We start from the raw sequence: 19,666 nt of genomic DNA on the forward strand, positions 1-19,666 counted from the left end.
TGCCAAAGAAAGCTACAGAATAGAAATTCCCAATTTTAAAAGGGTTTAGAGGTCTATGGACAAATGCAGGCAAATTGGACTAACCAAACAGGCCAATGTTTGTTGGGTGTGCACATTGTGGGCCTGTTCCCGTGCTGTACTGATCTACATTCTATGACTATGTCCCTCCATGGATGCTGCCTGACGCACAGAGTCCTTCCAGCGGTTTGGTTTATGCTCACGGTTCTATCCAACCTCTCGTGCCTCTGGCCTACCTGTGTCCTCCTTGAGGTCCTGGAAGAACTTCTGGTTGAAGATGAAGGCAACCCCGCTGATCTCCTCCACCTTGGCCTCCGCCGTGGTGTTGCGGTTGATGAAGTTGGCCGTGATGGCGATGGCCAACTTGCCTCGGAACTCTTTCCTCCTGAACCCTGAAGCAGGAACGTCCACGTTAGTCCCCGTGGAGTCACCGCCGAACTCCGCCTTGCCGCCCACCGTCTCGCCGAGAGACCCACACGCTGAGTACCGCGGGCAGGTCTGGTCGCCCAGATAAAGGAAGGATTTCATCAAGTTGGAAAGGGTGCCGAAGGGATTCACCTAAGATGTTACCTGGGCTTGAGGGCTTGAGTTACAGGTTGGGTAGGTTGGGGCTTCTTTCTTTGGAGGGGACGTGGCTGAGGGGTGACCTTATTGAGGTGTGCAAGATCACGACGAGAGTGGATAGAGTGAACGCTCACAGTCATTTTCCCAAGGTAGAGGATTTTAACACTAGAGGGCATAGGCTGAAGGTGAGACGGGCGGGAGAGGTTCAAAGCTTTTACACCCGGGGCGTAGTCTGTTGCAGTAGCAATGGATACAATTGCAAAACTGTTCAAATGCAAGATATATGGATAGGAAGGGTTTAGAGGTATATGGGCCAAATGCAGGCAAGTGCGACCAGCCAAGTATGCCAACTTGGTAGGCATGGATAAGGTGGGCCGAAGGGCCTGTTTCCGTGCTGTACAGATCCCATGAGGGGGAGGGGCAGTAGGAGTTGGACGGAGGTTGGGGTAGGGATGGGGGCAGGTGGGAGGGTTGGAGAGTGGAGGGGGATGTGGAGGGGGAGAGGGATGGGGAGGGGCAAGGCGGGGGCGGGAGGGTGGGGAGGAGGACTGAGGCAGGAGGAGGCTCGGGAGAGGCACGGGGAGTTGAATAGAGGTTGGGGGGGATGAGGAACGGGGCAGGCGGGAGGAATGGGGGAGGGAGAGGCAAGGCTGGGGGAAGTCCAAGGGAGCATGCGGGAGGGATGAAGGAGGAAGCAGAAGGGGAGGGGGAGAGGGTGGTGGGGGGGGGGGGGAAGGGGAGACAGGGGAGAGCAGTGGGGCGGGGTAAGGGGAGCGGTGAAGGGCACTTCTCACCTTGCAAAGTCTTCTTCCGCCCATCAGCCCCGATAATGATGTCGAAGGTAAACTGGGAGATGGGGTGATCTTTGGGGTGAAGCTCAGCTCTCCAGCCAATGCCTAGGGGGGGGGGGGGGGGGGGGGGGGGGGGGGGAGGGGGGGGGGGAGGTGGGGGAGATACATCACCAAGATCACACATTAACTTCACAAACACCTCGCCATCCCATCAACATCGTAACATAAACCCCACATCCCCACCGTCCCACAAACAAGGGTGACGTTCTCTGGAATAAAACAAACACTGCTTGCAACACTCAGCAGGTCAGGCAGTGTCTGAGGGGAGAGAAGGTTTCAAAAGATAAAGGCACAAAGTGCTGGAGTAACTCAGTGGGTCAGGCAGTGCCTCTGGAGAACATGGATAGGAACATGAATGGGTCTGGAGAAGGGTCTCGACCCAAAACGTCACCTATTCCTTTCTTTTCTCCAGAGTTGCTGCCTGACCCGCTGCCAGTATCTGCAGTTCCGTCCTACACATTTTGGGTAGGGACCCTTCTTCAGACTGGAATAATATTTGTGGCCAGTGAACCTTCTCTGGAGTCTTACAACTGAAGGGCGGTACGATGGCGCAGCGGTAGAGCTGCAGTCTCAGAGGACCAGAGACCCGGGTTCGATCCTGACCACGGGTGCCGTCTGTACGTTCTCCCTGTGACTGTGTAGGTTTTCTCCTGGTGCTCTGGTTTCATCCCACACTCCAAAGATGTGTAGGTTTGTAGGTTAATTGGCTTCTGTTAATTGCCCCTACAGTGTAGGACATAGAATTAGTGTATAGGTGATCGATGGTCAGCGTGGACTGTGGGATTTTCCACGCTGTATCTCTAAGCTAAGCTAAAGCTAAACACACACACACACACACACACGATTCCTACACCCTCCAACACACTGACTACCCACCCACACACTACACACCACCCCCTCACAACCACACTCTCCCTCTACACGTGTCTGCTGCACACGCCCGCCGCTCCCTCACACTCACTCTGCACAACACCAACATGCGTGCTCCCACAAACATTTTCGGAAAACATACCTGTTCCCTGTTAATGCTCACAATTACTCTCCGCACGCACACACACGCACGCGCACAGCGCACACACACAAGCGCACATATGGGCACACGCGCACAGTCACACGTGCACGCGCGCAGACATGCATACACGGACACACGCAGACACACGGACACACGCAGACACGCGCACATACGCAGACACCGCGTACACGCAGGCACTCACAGACAGGGAGATACCGCACTCATGCAGACAGCGCACATACAGACATGCACACACAGACACGGACACACACAGACATGCAGACACACGCAGACACCGCACACACACGCAGACACACCTGCAGACACACACAGACCTGCAGACACACACAGACATGCAGACACAGACACAGACACACACAGTATGTTTGGAGGGAGCCATGCACGAACTTGAAGCAGCCATCCTCTCTGTCGGAACGTTGGGACAGGCTGCGTCCTGCATTCCAGGAATTCCAGAAATATTTTCCAAGCGGAGTTTCTATTATTACCTTTGGAGAGGTTTATAATCCAGACCGCCAGTGACCCGTGAGAGGGGCCGAGCCTCCACCCCGGGACTCCACGCCCACACAATTCCCTTCACATCAAAACAATCCTTCAGCCTAAAATAGTCAATGCAAGACCAGCTGGCAGCTTAGTTTAGTTTAATTTAGCGACAGCATGAAATTAGGCCATTCAGCCCACCTAGTCCACACTGACCCGCAATCATAGATTTAATAGGAACTTGAGGAGCAACTTTTCCTCACAGCAGATGCCGGGTATAAGGGATGAGCTGCCAGAGGAAGGAGTTTAATATAGAGTTTAGAGACACAGCATGGAAACCGTGCTACCATTGATCACACTCGTCCCACTTTCCCTACACATTAGGGGAAAGTTACGGAGACCAATTAACCGCACGTTTCATGGATGTGGGAAGAAACCGGAGCATCAGGAGAAAACCCACGTGGTCACAGTGAGAATGTGCAGTACCCGAGGTCAGTATCGAACCCGGGGTCACTGGCGCTGTGAGGCAGAAAAAAAAAAATGAAATGATGAAATGATTCAATTTATTGTCATTGTCAGTGTACAGTACAGAGACAACGAAATGCATTTTTAGCATCTCCCTTGAAAGGGAGACACAGGGCGTCGCGGTGTGCCCGCGCCTGCCGCCGTAATTACATTCCATTACAGGCAAAGGTGGGTGAAGTGTCTTGCCCAAGGACACAACGACAGTATGCACTCCAAGCGGGATTTGAACCGGCTACCTTCCGGTCGCCAGCCGAACTCTTAGCCCATTGTGCTATCTGTCGCCTTACCAGCTACACCACTGTGTAACTGCACAGAAGCCTTACCAGCTACACCACTGTGCACTTACTCTCTGCACGCACTCCCTAACTCTTGCACTTGTCATTGGACAGCACTCTTTAGACCAGTACAATAATATTTGGACAGGTACATGGATAGGAAAGGTTTAGGAATGGATCCAATACAGACAAATGAGAGGCGGCCAGCATGGATGAGTTGGGCCGAAGGGCCTGTTCCTGTGCTGTACAGTTCTTTGTCAGTGGGGATAGTCACGAAAACTTGGAGTAACTCGAGCCAGTTAGGCAGCATCTCTGGTTTCGGGTCGAGACCCTTCCTCAGACCTGCCTGACCCGCTGAGTTACTCCAACATTTTGTGTCCATCTTCGGTGTAAAGCAGCATCTGCAGTTCCTTCCGACAGACTTTGTCAGTGGGGTGAGTGCAGGACGACAGGGAACGTTCATGATGGATAAACAGCAAAAGTGTTTGTGTAGAAACCTCAGTGGACTGATCTAGATATTTAGAGTAGCTGGGTTTATGAGCACAGTTGATGTGTGGGCTTAGGTTAATTTGCACTTTATCATTTGTACATCTTGATGTGGTGATCCAGACGAACAAATGGAGGGTTTCAGATGTCTCAGGGAGCACAGAAGGTGTAAGGGATACCAGGCCCTGCGTCAGAGGTCCACAGCACATGGAGACAGCGACTGCCATCACTCCCAGCTGCTGCAGACGGCCGGCTGGCTGCCCGCGGCAACTGTCCCATCCCACCCCACAGGGGGGAATCAATCTGGTGGCTAAAGCAATGGAATCAACGGGGCAGAGAGAGGGCGGGGGGGGGGGGGAGAGTCGGGAAAGAAAGGGTCAAGTGCAGAAGCTCAGAGGGGGCAGAGACCAGTGGGTGGGGGGGGGGGGGGCAAAGGGAGTCACCAGGGGAGGGCTGGGGGGGGGAGGGAGAGGGGGGGCAAGGGGGAGTCACCAGGGGAGGGGAGAGGGGGGGGGGGGGGGGAGGTGAGGGGAAGAAGCCTGGGGGGAGGGGGGCAAGGGGAAACACTAGAAGCCAGAGGCTCCATCTTGGACATAGGTTCCATCTCTGGAGAAGCCAAGAATGGCATCAATCAAATTGTAAATTGACATTTGTGTGTAGGATAGTGTTAGAGCAGGGGTGGTCGCTGGCCTAACATGAGGGGTCAGATGCTGTCAATTTGGAGGAAGGAGAATGGACACAAACAGCTGAAGTATTTCAGCGGGTCAGGCAACATCTCTGGAGAAAGGGAATAGGCGGCGTTTCGGGTCCAAATTAGGCTCTTGACACAAAATGTCACCTATTCCCTTTCCACAGATGTGTTGCCTGTTCTGCTGAGATAATCCAGCATTTCATATCTACCTTCAGTGTAAACCAGCATCTGAAGTTCCTTCGTACACAGGCAGGAAGGAGGCATTAGTTCCGTGGCCTGTACAGGGGTGTGGGTGAGGGGGTGCCCGGTGAAGGGGCCATGGGGAGTAGGGGCGGGGAGATAAGCTGCCGACTGACCTTGCGTCTCCTGGTCTTCGGGAGGCTCCAGTAACTGCACGAAGCCCAGGTTGGCATGGACCTCCACCCCCAGTAGAAGGGCCACCTTGACCAGGATCAGCTGCAGCTGCCGAATACCTGTCCGTGGAGGAAGAGCATGGCCGTTAGCAAGTGGGCGCCGGTCGCTCCCACCCCAGAGTGGTGGACGCAGCCCAGTCCATCGCACAAACCAGCCTCCCCTTGCCCCTTCCCCCAACCACTCTCACCTTCTACAGATGCACCCAAGCATCCGATCAGGAAAGATCACAACTTGGTTTTGTAACAGGTCTGCCCACGGCCAGAAGAAATTGCAGAGAGTTGTGGGCAGAAGGGTCTCGGGCAGAAGGTAGAAAAGCTTGAAAGCTCGAACAACTTCTTCCCTGCTGTTATCAGACTACTGAAGGGTCCCAGCGGTATGAATATTGATTTCCCTAACTTCAAATAACCCGTGTATCCCCTCTACCCTACCATACCTGCCCCCACTCTAGTCATTGTACTAGTTTCTCTGTCGTCCTGTTGAGTTTCACTGTCTGTATAACTCATTATCACCTAGCCCACAGCCAACAATGGACCATTGTGGGCTCCATCTTTCCTTGATCTTTGTTACTTTATGCATATCTTTCATTAATTTCTTCAATATCTCTCCACATCACCACCAATATGTCTCGTTTCCCTTTCCCCTGACTCTCAGTCTGAAGAAGTGTCTTGACTCAAAACGTCACCTATTCCTTTTCTCCAGAGATGCTACCTGACCCGCTGCGTTACTCCAGCTTTTTGCGTCTATCTTCAGTCCTCCCATAAATTCAGGTCTAGTCCCAATCTTCCAACCTACCTCATGGCAGGCACTGCACTTTAAATAAAAAAATCTGCACTTTCTCTGTAACACTATAATGCTGTAACACTATATTCTGTGTTCTGGTATTTTCTCTTTATGCACAATCGGTTGTACTTGTGTACGATTTGATTAGGATGATTCGACTGGTTAGCACAGAGGTTATTTATTATGTCTTAGTTCTCGTGACAATAATAAACTAATACCAAGCAGATTGTATTGAAGATAGACACAAAATGCTGGAGTAGCTCAGCGGGTGAGGCGGCATCTCTGGAGAGAAGGAATGGGTGACGTTTCGGGTCGAGGCCCTTCTTCAGTGTCAGGGGAGAGGGAATCGAGAGATATGAAAAGGTACATAGAACGTAAGAATGAAAGGTATGCAAACGGACGAATCAAAGCCAGCAACGATGATCAAGGAAAGATGAAGCCCACAATGGTCCATTGTTGGCTGTGGGGAAGATGATAATGAGTGATACGAACAGTGAAACGCAGCAGGACGACAGTGAAACTAGTAGTGTGACTGGGGGAGATTGTATTGGTATATATACAATAAGACAATAATAGATAGATTGCGATAGGCGAGGGGTAAATGTGACTGTGGTCATCAGGAGTTGAGGTTACCATTAGATCAGCTATGGTAGTATTCCATGGCGACACTGGATTGATGGGCCCAATGGCCTATTCTGTATCAGATCACCAAAGGCTCGTTAATGGTGAGGGTTATAGAACACTAACATATGATGAGCATTTGACGGCTCTGGGCCTAAACTTGCTGGAGTTTAGAAGGATGAGGGAGAATCTCATTGAAACCGACTGAATAGTGAAAGGCCTGGATAGAGTGGATGTGGAGAGAATGCTTCCATTAGTGGGGGAGTCTAGGGCCAGAGGCCATAGCCTCAGAATAAAAGGATGTATCTTAAGAAAGGAGATGAGGGAGGAATTTAGTCAGTCAGAGAGTGGTGAATCTATGGAATTCATTGCCACAAATGGCTGTGGAGGCTGCCAATGGATATTTTTAAGGGGCAGGTTGATAGATTCTTGATTAGTATGGGTCAAGGGTTTTGGGGAGAAGGGGGTTAAGAGAGGGAAAGATAGATCAGCCATGATTGAATGGCGTAGACTGGATGGGCCGAACGGCCTAATTCAGTTCCTCGATGAACGTATGAACTTACTGATGTGATCGATGGCCCCGGCACAGAACTTGCCATGGAATTTCTTGGCGCCCAGGGCGCGGAGGTCGTGGATGGTAGACGGCCAGAGGTGCAGCACGTTGTTCCTGGCGAAGGTCTCCCTCTTCTCCAGCACCACCACCTTACAGCCCAGCAACGCCAGCTCAATGGCCGTACGTAATCCACAGGGGCCCGCGCCGATGATCAGGCACTGGGGGGGGAGAGAGAGCACAGGCAGCAGCCGTCAGTGCAGGGGCACGGGGGGGGGGGGGCAAGGGGACAGAATGAGGGGGAGAGTACAGGCAGCACAGAGTGGGGAGGGAGGCGTGGGGGGGAGGGAGATACTGGGTGAGGGACAGGGCGAGAGAGGGAAGGGGGTATAGGGGCAGGGTGGACAGAGGGTAGAGAGGGCTGTGGGAGAGGGTACAGGGGAGGCCACTGGGGGAGGGATGGGGGAGATAGTGAAGGGGGGAGAGAACACAGGTAGCCATCAGAAAGAGGGCACTGAGAGGGGGGGGGGGACGGGGGTAGAGGGTGAGAGGACGAAATGGCACAAAGGGGGATGCATCAGCCAGTGTAGCTGTGGAAGAGGGAAAAGCAGGGGAGAGAGGGAGGGGGAATGGGAGAGGGATAGGAAATGTGTGGGGGGGGGTGGTGTTTGTGTGTCAGTGTGGGGGGGGGGGGCTGGAAAAAGGAGGGAGAGAGATGGGGAGGAGCAAGGGAGAGGAAGAGAGGAAGGGGGGAAGGAGGAAGGGGATGGAGGCGGGAGAGCAGTTGGATGGGGAAAGAGAGGAAGAGAGAGTGGAGGGAGTAACAAAATCAAGAGGGCAGCTGGAAGAGAGGAGACCAGGGTGAGAGACAGGAAGACTGAGAGGGAGCGGGCACCAAGGAGCAGTGAGGTGGGAGGGGAGGGAGAGGGTTGCAACAGAGCAATGCGTGGATGCACAGATACAGAAAGATTTACACAGGGCATGACTGCCACTGCCATGACTAACACAATTACTGTTGTACAGGGAAACAGGTCAGGCAATGTCTGTGCAGCACGCAGTGATTACCCACATTCTGTACACAGACATTGACTACGGGACAACCTTTGACCCACTACACAAAGGTCATTATAAAGTGCCATAGGTGGTGGGGGAGGGGCAGTGAGGGAGGGGCAGTGGGGGAGGGGCGGTGAGGGAGGGGCAGTGAGGGTGTGCCGCAATGTGGGAGGGGCGGTGGGGGAGGGGCAGTGGGCGGTGGGGGAGGGGCGGGGGGGGGAGGGGCAGTGAGGGGTGTGCCGCAATGTGGGAGGGCGGCGGTGACGGAGGGGCGGTGAGGGAGGGGCGGTGAGAGTGTGCCTCAATGTGGGAGGGGCAGTGGGGGGCGGGGCGAGGGGGGGGGGCGGTGAGGGGAGGGGCGGTGGAGTGTGCCTCAATGTGGGAGGGGCAGTGGGGGAGGGGGCGGGGGGGAGGGGGCGGTGAGGGAGGGGCGGTGGGGGAGGGGCGGTGGGGAGGGGCGGTGAAGGAAGGGCAGTGATGGAGGGGGCGGTGGGGGAGGGGCGGTGAGAGTGTGCCTCAATGTGGGAGGGGCAGTGGGGGAGGGGCGGTGGGGGAGGGGCGGTGGGGAGGGGGCGGTGAAGGAAGGGCAGTGATGGAGGGGCGGTGGGGGAGGGGGCGGGTGAGAGTGTGCCTCAATGTGGGCAGTGGGGGGGGCGGTGGGGGAGGGGCGGTGGGGGAGGGGCGGTGGGGAGGGGGCGGTGAAGGAAGGGCAGTGATGGAGGGGCGGTGGGGGAGGGGCGGTGAGGGGTGTGCCGCAATGTGGGAGGGGCGGTGATGGACTGTTTTTTTTTTAAATTTAACCAAAATAATTGTAATGAATAATATGTACAATACAAAAACAATACCAATAAATCCACCAGCATAGTACAATCAAAAAATATCCTTAATTATCAAATAGACTGAACATTAAACAACAATGTCACAATCCTTGTCACGGGTACATTCCACCCCCTCCCCCCCTCCACCCCCTCCCCCCCCCCCCTCCCCCCCCCCCCTCTGCCCAGTGGTCCCGGAGCTTCCCCAGGGCACCTGTGGACAACTCGTAGTCCATCAATAATATCACCCGGGCACGGACGTAACCCCGGAAAAGGAGCAGGCAGACTGCTCTGGCAGAGCCCTCTTCCGCCTGGCGCGGTGACTCGCGGATGGCCAGCTTGGCCAGGCCTTGCATCGACCCAACCAGGACATCTTCACCCCTGCCCTCTCCCCTACGCACAGGGTGTCCAAAGATGGGGATGGTGGGTGTGAAGCACAGCCAGGAGCTGCCCCTTTAGGTATTGGAACAGGGGCTGCAACCGCACACACTCCCTATACACGTGGAACACAGACTCTTCCAGCCCGTAAGAGTGGCATGCGGCTGGCGGGTCTGTGAACCGCGAGAGAAACAGGTCACAAGGGACTCCCCAGTACAGTACCCTCCACCCCAAGTCCCCAATGTAGAGGGGGAGAATCCCTGCGTAGAGGGACCCCCCCCTCCCCCCTGCTGGGGGGCCCTCTCACGACCAAAAGGAAATACTGTGGGAGGGGCAGGAGAGGGAGAACACCACAGTTATTTTTTGTTTCTTTTTAAACCAAAAATCAATTATTTACAGTAATATGTACAACACAAAACACTACAAACAAACCCACCACCGCAAAACAAATATACTTAATAGTGAACATTAAACAACCATTTCACCATCCTTATTAAGAATACATTCCACCCCCCGCGGTTCCCAGCGGCCCCGTAAATCCCACAGGAGCTCCGCACGTTCAGAGTGATGGTACACAAAAAAGCTGGAGAAACTCAGCGGGTGCAGCAGCATCTATGGAGCGAAGGATATAGGCAACGTTTCGGGACGAAACGTTGCCTATATCCTTCGCTCCATAGATGCTGCTGCACCCGCTGAGTTTCTCCTGCTTTTTTGTGTACCTTCGATTTTCCAGCATTCAGAGTGATGATGGCTTGAGGAGGGGAGACGGCATTGCCAGTTCCACGTGCTTGCTCAGTGACCTGGTGCTGTGGAACCTCTTGTGGAATTCCAGTGGCGTTGATTCATCAGATCCGTTCGGATTTGGAGAGGCTCCAAGCTCGGGGAGCGAGGGGGGAGTGGGGGGGGGGGGGGGGGGGGTGGCTGCTGCCTTATATGGTGGTTTATTGAGTCTTGCAGAAAATGACATAACCAACCAGGATTCCAGTCACATCATAAAAACAGCTCATGTTTATCGGCAGCACTCCGCACACCACATCAGACAGACCCTGACACAGACACGCATACACACGGGGACACACGGACACACACTCATACACACTCTGAGGGAGAGCCACATTGCGAGAGAAACGAGCTGACCTATCAAACACCCGTCCCATCAACTATGCTCTGTACCTCTGACACTCTCCCCAGTGTTCAGTTCACTCCCCAGTTCTCACTTTACATTGTATCTGCTCATCACTGCACAGCTCCTGTGATCTTGCCGTGCACAAATCTCTGCCGTTTCCCACGTTAATACTGCGATTGTACTTCAGAGAGTCCATAGGTTATGGGAACAGAATTAGGACATTCGGCCCTTCAAGTTTACCCTACCATTCAATCATGGCTGATCTACCTTTCCCGCTCAACCCCTTCCTCCTGCCTTCTCCCCATAACCCCTGACACCCGTACTAATCAAGAATCTGTCAATTTCCGCCTTAAAAATATCCATTGACTTAAGGGCCTGTCCCACTTGGGCGTCATTTGCACGTCACGCGGGTGGTGCGCGGAAGATTTTGTGAATCTCAAAATCCTGGGGCGACTGCGCGGCACTGCCTACGTCATCACGCACCATGCGGGCGTCGTGCATCGTGACGCTTAAATGATGTGGGACAGGCCAGTTAGCCTCCACAGCCTTCTGTAGCAATGAATTCCACAGATTCACCTCCCTCTGACTAATCTCCTTTCCAAAGATACGTCCTTTCATTCCGAGACTATGTCCTCTGGTCCTAGACTCTCCCACTAATGGAAACATCGTCTCTGCATTCACTCTAACCAAGCCTTTCACCATTCGGTACGTTTCATTGAGGTTTTCCCCTCATCCTTCAACTCCAGCGAGTACAGGCCCAGTGCCGTCAAATGTTCATCATACGTTAACCCAGTCATCCCCGGAATCATTCACGTAAATCTCCTCTGGCCATTCTCCAACGCCAGCTCATCCTTCCTCAGATATTGTTGGGGTGGCATGATGGCGCAGCGTTAGACCCGGGTACGATCCTGACCACGGGTGCAGTCTGTACGAAGTTGTACACTACCCCCGTGACCTGCGTGGGTTTTCTCCGAGATCTTCGGTTTCCTCCCACACCCCAAAGACGTACAGGTTTATAAGTTAATTGGCTATGTATAAATGTCAATTGTCCCTAGTGGGTGTAGGATAGTGCTCGTGTGCGGGAATTGCTGGTCGGTGCGGACTCGGTGGGCCGAAGGGCCTGTTTCCGTGCTGTATCTCTAAACTAAACTAATTGAGAGCCCAGGACTGCTCACAAGGAGTGTCTGTGGAAACTGCTGTTGTCGTGGCTGCTGCCGGGGTTGAAGCACGTTTTAAACCTTGTGCCCACGCACCCGGACTCTGGTTACCTTCCCTGTGACATTGTCGTCCTCTTGGCCTCAGCTCACCTCTACTTCCCAGTTCCAGGCACCGGGAGAATTAATCAACAATGCTCACACTGGGCGGAAATATTTTGCACTGAAGAAAATTATTATTCCTCTGCCTTTCCATTTGGGAGGACGAGAGGTCCCAGAGGAAGCTCCTTCCTCAATCTGTGAATCAGCCTTCGTGCAAAACCTTGTCCTTGTTTCTAACGATCATTTTTCCATCAACTGAGCTGGTTTCCTCTTCGCTGGTGTTGGAAGCACACACGTCCGGAGGGGAAGGCCAATCGGCCCATTTACCCTGCTGTCTTGCTGGTAGCCCACGTTCCCACAGTGAATCCTCCTAAATCCCAACCCTGAGAAGAAACCTTAACTTCATCCAAAATGGGCAACGTCTACCGCTAGTACTTTCACTGGATAGGGAAGGGGGCACAGTGGCGCAGCTGTAGAGTTGCTGCCTTACAGTGCCACAGACCTGGGTTCGATCCTGACTATGGGTGCTGTCTGTATGGGGTTTGTACGTTCTCCCTGGGTTTCCTTCTGGTGCTCTGGTTTCCTCCCACATTCCAAAGACGTGCGGGTTTGTAGGTTAATTGGCTTCTGTACATTACCCCTAGTGTGTAGGATGTGAAACTAGGATAACGTAGACCAAGTGTGAAAGAGATGATCACCGGTCGGCATGGGCTCGGTGGGCCAAAGGGCCAGTTTACGTGCTGTATCTCTAAACTCAAAGGAAAGGTTAGAGGGATAAAGGTCAAATGTGGGTAAATGGGACTAGCTTAGATGGTGCATTTTGGTCAGGATAGACTAGATGGGCCGAAGGGCCTGTTTCCGTGCTCTGTGACTCAATGAATCTGCCCCTTCAACCACGAGGAGCAGCCTCCATGGTCTAACGGAGTCCGACTCCAAGGTTGGGTAAATACCTCACAACACTGAGCCGGGAAACCAAGAACACGTCTCCTCACCCGGGACAATGCAGAGGAGCACACGCTGGTGTTTCAGAGCAGAGCTCCCCGCGTCTGACCCACTGCAGTCCTGGTGCGGAAGCATTAGAGGGGGGGGGGGCAGAAAGTTGCCTTGATCAGAGGGCGTCAGGTTGGACAAACTTGGATTGTTTTCTCTTGAACTTCGAAGACTGTCGGGAGACCCGGCAGAAAGATATAAAAGTAAGAGAGCCATGGATAGGGTGGACAGTCACAATCTCTTCACCCAGGGCGGAAATGTTAACGATTAGATGGGCACAGCTTTAATGTGAGAGGGACAAAGTTTAAATATGTGCGAGATAAGATTGTTGTTTCCACACAGAGAGTGATGGGTACCTGGAATGTGCTGCCAGGGGTGGTGGTGCATTTCAGATAGACACGTGAACATTGAAAGAATGGATGGATGTGGATCATGTGCATGCAGAGGAGATCAGTTTAAATTGGCATCATATTTGGCACGGATGTTATGGGCTGAAGGGCATGTTCCTATGCTATTGTATGCTCGACGCAAACACAAAGCATTGGTTCAAAGTGTTCACTTAAGTGATGGGCTCAGATCATCAAAGCTCAGATAGATGTGTCAGAGAAACATAGAAAATAGGTGCAGGAGTAGGCCAATCGGCACTTCCAGACATCACCGCCATTCAATATGAACATCCAAAATCAGTACGCCGTTCCTGCTTTCTCACCATATCCCTTGATTCCGTTAGCCCCAAGAGCTATATCTAACTCTCTCTTGAATACATCAAGTGAATTGGCCCCCCACTGCCTTCTGTGGCAGAGAATTGCACAGATTCACAACTCTCTGGGTGAAAAAGTTTTTCTTCATCTCAGTCCTAAATGGCCAACAACCTTATTGTTAAACTGTGACCCCTGGTTCTGGACTGCCCCAAACATCGGGAACATTTTTACTGCATCTAGCCTGTCCAATCCCTTAAGAATTGTATATGTTTCTATAAGATCCCTTCTCATCCTTCTACATTCCAGTGAATGCAAGACCAGTTGATTCATTCTTTACAGTTATGTTACAGGGATGGGAGGGCGGACAGTCTTGAGAATGCGTGGCTGATATCCCTGACCAGTGCCGGCCCCAGTTTATCCCGATTTAGCTGCTCTATTTCCAAAGTTTGAAAGAATGTAAAAGAACACAAAGTGCTGGAATAACTCAGCGGGTCAGGCAGCGTGCCTGGAGAAGTGTTGTGAAGGAATGTACATTTTAGGAGATGACTCCTTGGATTCAGGGGCTGGACTAGGACGCGCATCAAAACACTAGTTACATCAAAACACTGCAACATCACAGGTTCGAGGAGCTGCAATCTTTTGCAAACGTTGCAATAACTGGCGAGCCGCGGAGATTTCTTGGTGCCTCACCAAATAGTTTCCACTTGTTTTGTAACAGGATTCTTGGCTGGAGAGAGTTATGTCCACACTCAGCCCAGCCAAACCTTCCCCTCGTGCCAAGGAGTCTTTAGAGATACTGTGCAGAAGCAGGCCCTTTGGCCCAACGAGTCCGCGCCCACCAGCGATTCCCGTGCGCTGGCACCATCGTATACGCTAGGGACAATTTACAATTTGAACTGAAGCCAATTGAGAAGAGTTTAGTTAATTTTCACGTGTACTGGAGGTGCGATCATAAGCTTTTATTGCGTGCTAACCAGTTAGCAAAAAGATAATACATGATTACAATCAACCCAATTACTTTGTATAGATACACGATAAGGGAATAATGTTTAGTGCAAGTCCGATCAAGGATAGTCCGAGAGTCACCCAAGAGGTAGATAATAGTTCAGGACTGGCTCTCTGGTTGTAGAATGATGTTTCAGTTGCCTGATAACAGGTAACCTACAAACCTGTGTCTTTGGAGTGTGGGAGGAAACCAGAGCACCGGAAGAAAACCCACGCGGTCATGGAGAGAACACGCAAACTCCGTACAGACAGCACCCGTACAGTCAGGATCGAACTTGGGACTCTGTCCCTAAAAAGGTCGCAACTCTGCCTCTGCGCCACCTTGCCTCCCAGTCAACCCTTTGCAGACACCACTGTTATACCAGAGTAGCTCAGCCCCAAATAGAACTCAGGAGACGCAAGGGACTGCAGATGTTGCAATCCTGAGAAGAAACACAAAGTGCTGGAGGAACTCGGGGAGGGGGTCAAACCAGCATCTGTGGGGGGAATAAACTGACAAAGTTTTGGGTCAGGACACCTTTTGAGTCAGGGGAAGAAAGCTGGAAAAGAAAGGTGGGGTAGGGCAAAGCCAGGCAAATGTAAGGATGAAGTAAGCAAAGATAGGGCATCTTGGTCAGCATGGACGAGATGGGCCGAAGGGCCGGTTTCTGAGCTGTTTGACATACTCAAAGTTTTATCTTCGGAGAAATTAACAACATTTTGGATCAGGATCCTTCTTCAGACTGCCTGAAAACAAGCCCAGCCTATCCATTCTCTCCTCTTAACTAAAACTCCGGGCACCACGAGGTGAATCTGGAAAAGGGAAGGAGCAGGCATGTCGGGAATGCTGAGACTGGATTAGTCATGATCTTACTGAATGGGGAAGCAGGTTTGAAGGGCAGGGTGGCCTTTTCCTGCTTCATCTGTTCCGATGCAAGTGTGCAGGAGGATGGAGTGTACTCATCCACACACTCAATCATACGGCGTGGAAACAGGCCCTTTGGCTCTATTTTCCCACACCGACCAACATGTCTCATCTACAGTAGTCCCACCTGCCTGCGTTTGGCCCATATCTCTCTAAACCCATCCTATCCATGTACCTGTCTAAATGTTTCTCTAACGTTGCGATAGTGCGAGAGTGCCAAAGATGGGACATCATGATACAGCTGCACAGATCGTTGCCGAGACCACACTTGTGCCGAGACCACACTTGCAATACTATGTGCAGTTCTGGTCATCGATTTGCAAGAAAGATGCCTTTAAGTTAGCAAGGGAGCTGAAGAGATTCACCAGGATATTACCTGGAAACAGGCTTGAGGTACAGGGAGAGGTTGGATAGGGTAGGACATAGGAGGCCGAGCGGTGATTATATTGAGGCGTACAAGATCACAAGGGGCATGGATAAAGTCAACGTGTGCAGTCTTTTTCCCAGGGTAGAGGACTCTAAAACCAGTGGCCATCGGCTTAAGGTTTGATGAAATAAGTGGAAAGTATATAAAGTTATGAGAGGCATAGATAGGGTAGACAGTCAGAACTTTTCCCCAATGTGGAAATATAAAATACTAGAGGGTTACAAGTTCACGTTATAGGAGTAGAATTAGGCCATTCGGCCCATCGAGTCCACTCTGCCATTCAACCATGGCTGATCTCTGCCTCCTAATCCCATTCTCCTGCCTTCTCCCCATAACCCTTGACATCCATTATAATGAAGAATCTCACCTATAGGGTGAGAGGACAACTTTTAAAGAAGATGTGCGGGGCAAGTTTTTTTTTATACAGAAGGTGGTGAGTGCCTGGATCCCGCTTCCAGGGATGGTGGTGGAGGCAGACGCAACAGTGGCATTTATGATAGGCACGTGGGCACGCAGGAAACGGTGGGATATGGATTACGTACAGGCAGATAAAAGTTGATCTTGGTATCAGGCTCGAATGGACATTGTGGGCCGAAGGGCCTGTTCTTGTGCTGCACTGTTCTATGGTACACTTGCAGGGTGTCGGGTGGAGGGTTTTTAAGGTGGAATCAGGTCGGGGCTCATCTCCAGTGAACCTCGCTCAGACCCAGCCTGACACAGTGAAATCCAGTGATTGAGGCATCACGCTCAGAAACTCCCAACCAAAAACTCCCACAGACAGACACAGGCCCTTCAGCCAAACTCGTCTGTGCCAACCAAGCCGCACCATCTTAGCAAATCTCTCTCTTGTGCAACTTAAATGTTTATTTGTCTTGAAATACAGCCCCTCCCCCCCCCCTCCCCCCAGGCGTCCCCATTCAACTGTAAATGTATCAGTTGTCCTGTTTTTGTAGGGAGGATCACAAGGGCTGCCACAGTGAAGGATGCTCTTGTAGTCAAAACCACGAGAAGTATTATCCCACTGACTCGAGCCATTTAGTGGGCATTTACTCACTGAGGTATTGTTCCACACATCGTCTACCCCTTGTCTGAAGGATTCACCGGCGTCATACAGCCATCGATCTATACAGCTCGGAAACAGGCCCTTCGGCCCATATTGTCCATGCCGACCAAGTTGGCATTCTGACCTATCACTGTCTCGTCTACCATCTACAAGTCCTCATTTGCCTCTCTGCCTCTACGCACTCATTTCCTCTCTTGTTCACCAAATTAAATACAGACCAGATAGAATCTTGGCCTCTTCCTGCAGAGTTACAGAGGAAAGGGAAGGAAGTAAGATTTTTCTGATAATTATAATCTCCCCAAAGCCTTTCGTAGGTTCATGTTATAAGAGCAGAATTAGGCCATTTGGCCCATCAGGTTTACACTGCCATGCAATCACGGCTGATCTATCCTTCCCTCTCAACCCAATTCTCCTGCTTTCTCCCCATAGCCCCCGACACCCATACCAATCAAGAATCTGTATTCAATAGATTTGAAAAGATGTAACCTCTGCATGGCAGGAAAGATGGTGGCTCATCTGTACCAGCAAACACGTACTAACGACAACAAATCATCCCCATCCCTGTCTGCCTCTGGTCTCCTGCGCTGCCCAGCCCATCACCTTTGACCTCCCCACCGTCGAAGGGATCTATCGTAGTCGCTGCCACAAAAAGGCAGCCAAAGTCATCAAAGACCCACAGCATCCTGACCTCACACTCATTTCACTATTGCCACCAGGAAGAAGGCACAGGAGCCTGAAAACTGTAACATCCAGGTTCAGGAACAGCTTCTTCCCTCCAGCCATCAGGCTATTAAACACAACAACGAATAAGCTCCGAGCTCTGAACTGCAAAAGGCTATTATTATTGCACTATATTTGCTATTTATTGAACTTCTTTTTTGTTCCTCTCTTCCCCCGTTATGTACTATGTTTACATATTCACATATTCTGTTGTGCTGCAGAAAGTAAGAATTTCATTGTCCCATCTGGGACACATGACAATAAAACACTCTTGACTCTTGTTCCAATGAGGCCCAACAGAGCTTCAAAGACCAGACTTCATCGTACGACTGGTAACACTGCAGTCCTGAGGACAACAAGGGACTCAATGGCTGCAAGTTCTCACACCGTGGATATGAAGGATCCTGTTTACATTATTTACCCATTTGCCTGCGTTTGTCCCACAACACTCCAGGCGTTTCCAATCCATGTAGCTGTCCAAATGTTTTTTGAATGTTGTTATTGTACCTGCCTCAACTACCTCCTCTGGCAGCTCGTTCCATATATCTACCACCACAGTATTAAAAAAAGTTGCCGCTCAGATTCCCATTAAATCTCTCCCCTCTCACCTTAAACCTTTGCCCTCCAGTTCTTGACTCCTACCCTGGGAAAAGGGGTAGTCAGGATTGAACCCGGGTCTCTGCTGCTGTAAGGCAGCAACTCTACCACAGTGCCTCCCATAATTTGATGGCCTTGAGAGAATGTTTCTATTTTAGTTTAGCAAGGAGTCTAGTTGATCTTTTATTACGTGATGTTGGCTGGGAGTGGAACACTAATCAAGATACCAGACAAAGTACGTAAAGAGGAAATGGCCAGACTTTCTGTGAACATTCTTTAGCTTCTCCCTTTCGCCATGCTCGAGACTTCTCCGTACAAGGTGGCCACGGGCTGGAATGTGTTTCTCATGCCCGGAACAGGCAGCGTCCTGGCTAATTGGGCCAACTCAGAGCCGAGCCTGGTCTCCTGGGTCTACACTCTTTGGGCTGAGACTGTTTACAAGGAGGTGGGGAAAGTGCGCATAACAATCCTGATGGGATGAATCCCAAATGGCAGAGTGAAGGAAGGGAGGGAGGGAAGCACAGAGGACTCGGCACTAACCTTCCAGCATCTGTAGATACAGGATGTTGCCCAATGGGTGGCATGGTGACACAGGAGCACCCGGAGAAAATCCACAAGGTCACAGGGAGAACGTACAAACTCCGTTCAGACAGCACCCATAGTCGGGATTGAACCCGAGTCTCTGGAACTGTAAGGCAGCAACTCTTCCCCTGCCCCCAAAAAAACATGCCGCCCCTTATGCTGTGCACATATACACCGTGCTGGAGTGTCGCCATGACTATACACATCTTTGTCTTTTCACTGTCTTATATAATTTGTGTGTAATTTATATATAATTTAATGCAAGGCAGCAGCTCTACCCTGCTCCACTGTGCTGCCCTTTTAACGTGGAGGTAGATGCTGTATAGTGGAGTTCCCCAGTGTTGGCAAAGGGAACACTGTTCTTATTATGCTGCATGTTAGTGACAGAGTGTACGGGACACAACAACAAATACACAGTTGACACAAGAGTTGGACACAGTGTGAACCGTCGGAACATATTAGGGGCCGGTTAGAAGATACAAGCCTGATGCAGCTGGTGAGTGAGCAGATGAGCGCGCCATGAAACGTGATGCTGGGAAATGTGGGGTTATACTTCGGTAGGAAGAATGAGAAGAGGCGAGATGAAGGAGAGGGCACATATCTGACACTGTCATAAAATTAGAGAGTTACGATTAGAGGGAGATGATTGAAAGTGGCAGGACTTGAAAAAGTGGCTAAAAATGATACATGATCCTCGTCTTTATAAATAGAAGGAAGTTCTCACAATTCGTTCTGCTAAGCTGACTGAGTCTTTTCAAGAAGTA

At 51.4% G+C, this 19,666-nt stretch overlaps 1 protein-coding gene across 3 annotated transcripts in view; it reads right to left on the bottom strand.

Annotated features, from left to right (window-relative positions):
- LOC129705655 (F-actin-monooxygenase MICAL2-like) overlaps positions 1 to 19,666 on the bottom strand; it is a 131,059-nt gene that overhangs the window by 100,586 nt on the left and 10,807 nt on the right. For all 3 annotated transcript variants that reach the window (XM_055649332.1, XM_055649333.1, XM_055649334.1), the window contains exons 3-6: positions 7,299 to 7,506; positions 5,277 to 5,393; positions 1,377 to 1,478; positions 255 to 410 (exon numbers count right to left, since the gene is read on the bottom strand). In XM_055649332.1, the coding sequence (XP_055505307.1) occupies positions 255 to 410; positions 1,377 to 1,478; positions 5,277 to 5,393; positions 7,299 to 7,506 (583 nt within the window). The remainder of the gene's footprint in view (positions 1 to 254; positions 411 to 1,376; positions 1,479 to 5,276; positions 5,394 to 7,298; positions 7,507 to 19,666) is intronic.

This window comes from Leucoraja erinacea, chromosome 18 (assembly GCF_028641065.1).
Source record: "Leucoraja erinacea ecotype New England chromosome 18, Leri_hhj_1, whole genome shotgun sequence".
Lineage (NCBI taxonomy): Eukaryota > Metazoa > Chordata > Chondrichthyes > Rajiformes > Rajidae > Leucoraja > Leucoraja erinaceus.